The sequence below is a fragment of the Penaeus monodon genome, chromosome 22 (genome assembly GCF_015228065.2).
Source record: "Penaeus monodon isolate SGIC_2016 chromosome 22, NSTDA_Pmon_1, whole genome shotgun sequence".
NCBI classification, from domain to species: Eukaryota; Metazoa; Arthropoda; class Malacostraca; order Decapoda; family Penaeidae; genus Penaeus; species Penaeus monodon.
Window position 1 is genome coordinate 37,512,530 of NC_051407.1, and position 1,267 is coordinate 37,513,796.

Sequence of the window (1,267 nt, forward strand, 5' to 3'; positions counted from 1 at the left end):
CCCAGTCTCCGTTTCCTAAGGATTCTTGAAGAGGATGAGAGATATTGGAGGATAAGGGTTGATAGTGTAAGGCATTAAACCGAACTTTAAGTTTTTTTTTAACATTAAACTTTGTGTAAGGCATTAAACGGAACTTTAAGTTTTTTTTTTTTACATTAAACTTTTTTCTCTACTTTCAGGTCTCCCCTGGAATGAGTTAATGATGGCATCAAATCACAGAGGTCTTTCGCTCACGATTCTCCTGCTGCTGTATCATGGAGTGACAGGCAATAGTACAGAACCATTTTCAACCACACCAGATGAGACGACTCCAGATATTAGTACTGAACCGACAACCATGACTACCTTCGAAACCGAACCCACGCCTGCAACCACTACCCCTACCATAGCCCCGACCGAAATACCCGAACCGCCCGGAACAGACTGCCAAGCCTTCATTCCGAAATCAGGAGTGTGTCGTTTCAACAGTTCACAAAAAGTGAACATCTCGTCCTCAAATCCATGCATTTTCAAGTGTCATTATAATCCTGCCGAGGTAAGGACCGAGTCCCTGTATCATTCACAATATGTTATATTTTTCTATGTATAAATGCAGTCAACAGCTTAACTTTCTGTACTTAATTACATTTTCTAACATTATCATATTAAAGAAAAGTCCTCCTGGCAAACATTGCCTTAGTATTTTTTTCATTTCTTAATTCATCTCGACGATCAGCTGTAATTTTTTTTAACAAATTTATTGTCCGTAAACTAATCTTCATTATAGTTTATATTATAACTCACTTTAACAATAATTAAAAGGTAGCAAAAAGATGCGTTTTCATATGAAATACCTTAATTGAAAGTCAAACGTTTTCATCTTCCGAATAAAACCCCTTCTGCCCACTTCTGTATCTTATATGATAGCGAATCATATCAACCATTTTTACAGGTTGCATCCTCGCTTACCCACTAGAGTCGGCCAAGATTTTTTTTTAATCAACTGTCATTTTTATCAGCCCACGCCAACCCAAACTTGCTATTATCGAACAACCATCTTTAATATGCCAACATCTCATAGCAAACTCCATCAGACCTTTTATATAATATATTTTCCTGGTAATTTGCAGTTTAATCCGATTCGCTTTGAAGTCCATCTCACCTACAAGCACCCAGCACAGAATCCCACCTTTGTAACAGTCAAACAGAGGTACTTCATCAATTCTTGGACGCTGCCAATTATGTTTCCTGATCATGGAGAGAAGTAAGTTTAAAGACTTTTTTTTCG

General features: G+C 37.5%; 1 protein-coding gene across 1 annotated transcript in view; it reads left to right on the top strand.

Moving 5' to 3' along the window:
* Positions 1–1,267, top strand: part of LOC119587114 (SID1 transmembrane family member 2-like) — a 31,322-nt gene that overhangs the window by 5,959 nt on the left and 24,096 nt on the right. Inside the window, 2 exon segments of the mRNA XM_037935866.1 lie at positions 180–535; positions 1,110–1,243. Of these exon segments, the coding sequence (XP_037791794.1) occupies positions 200–535; positions 1,110–1,243 (470 nt within the window). The 5' untranslated portion in view covers positions 180–199.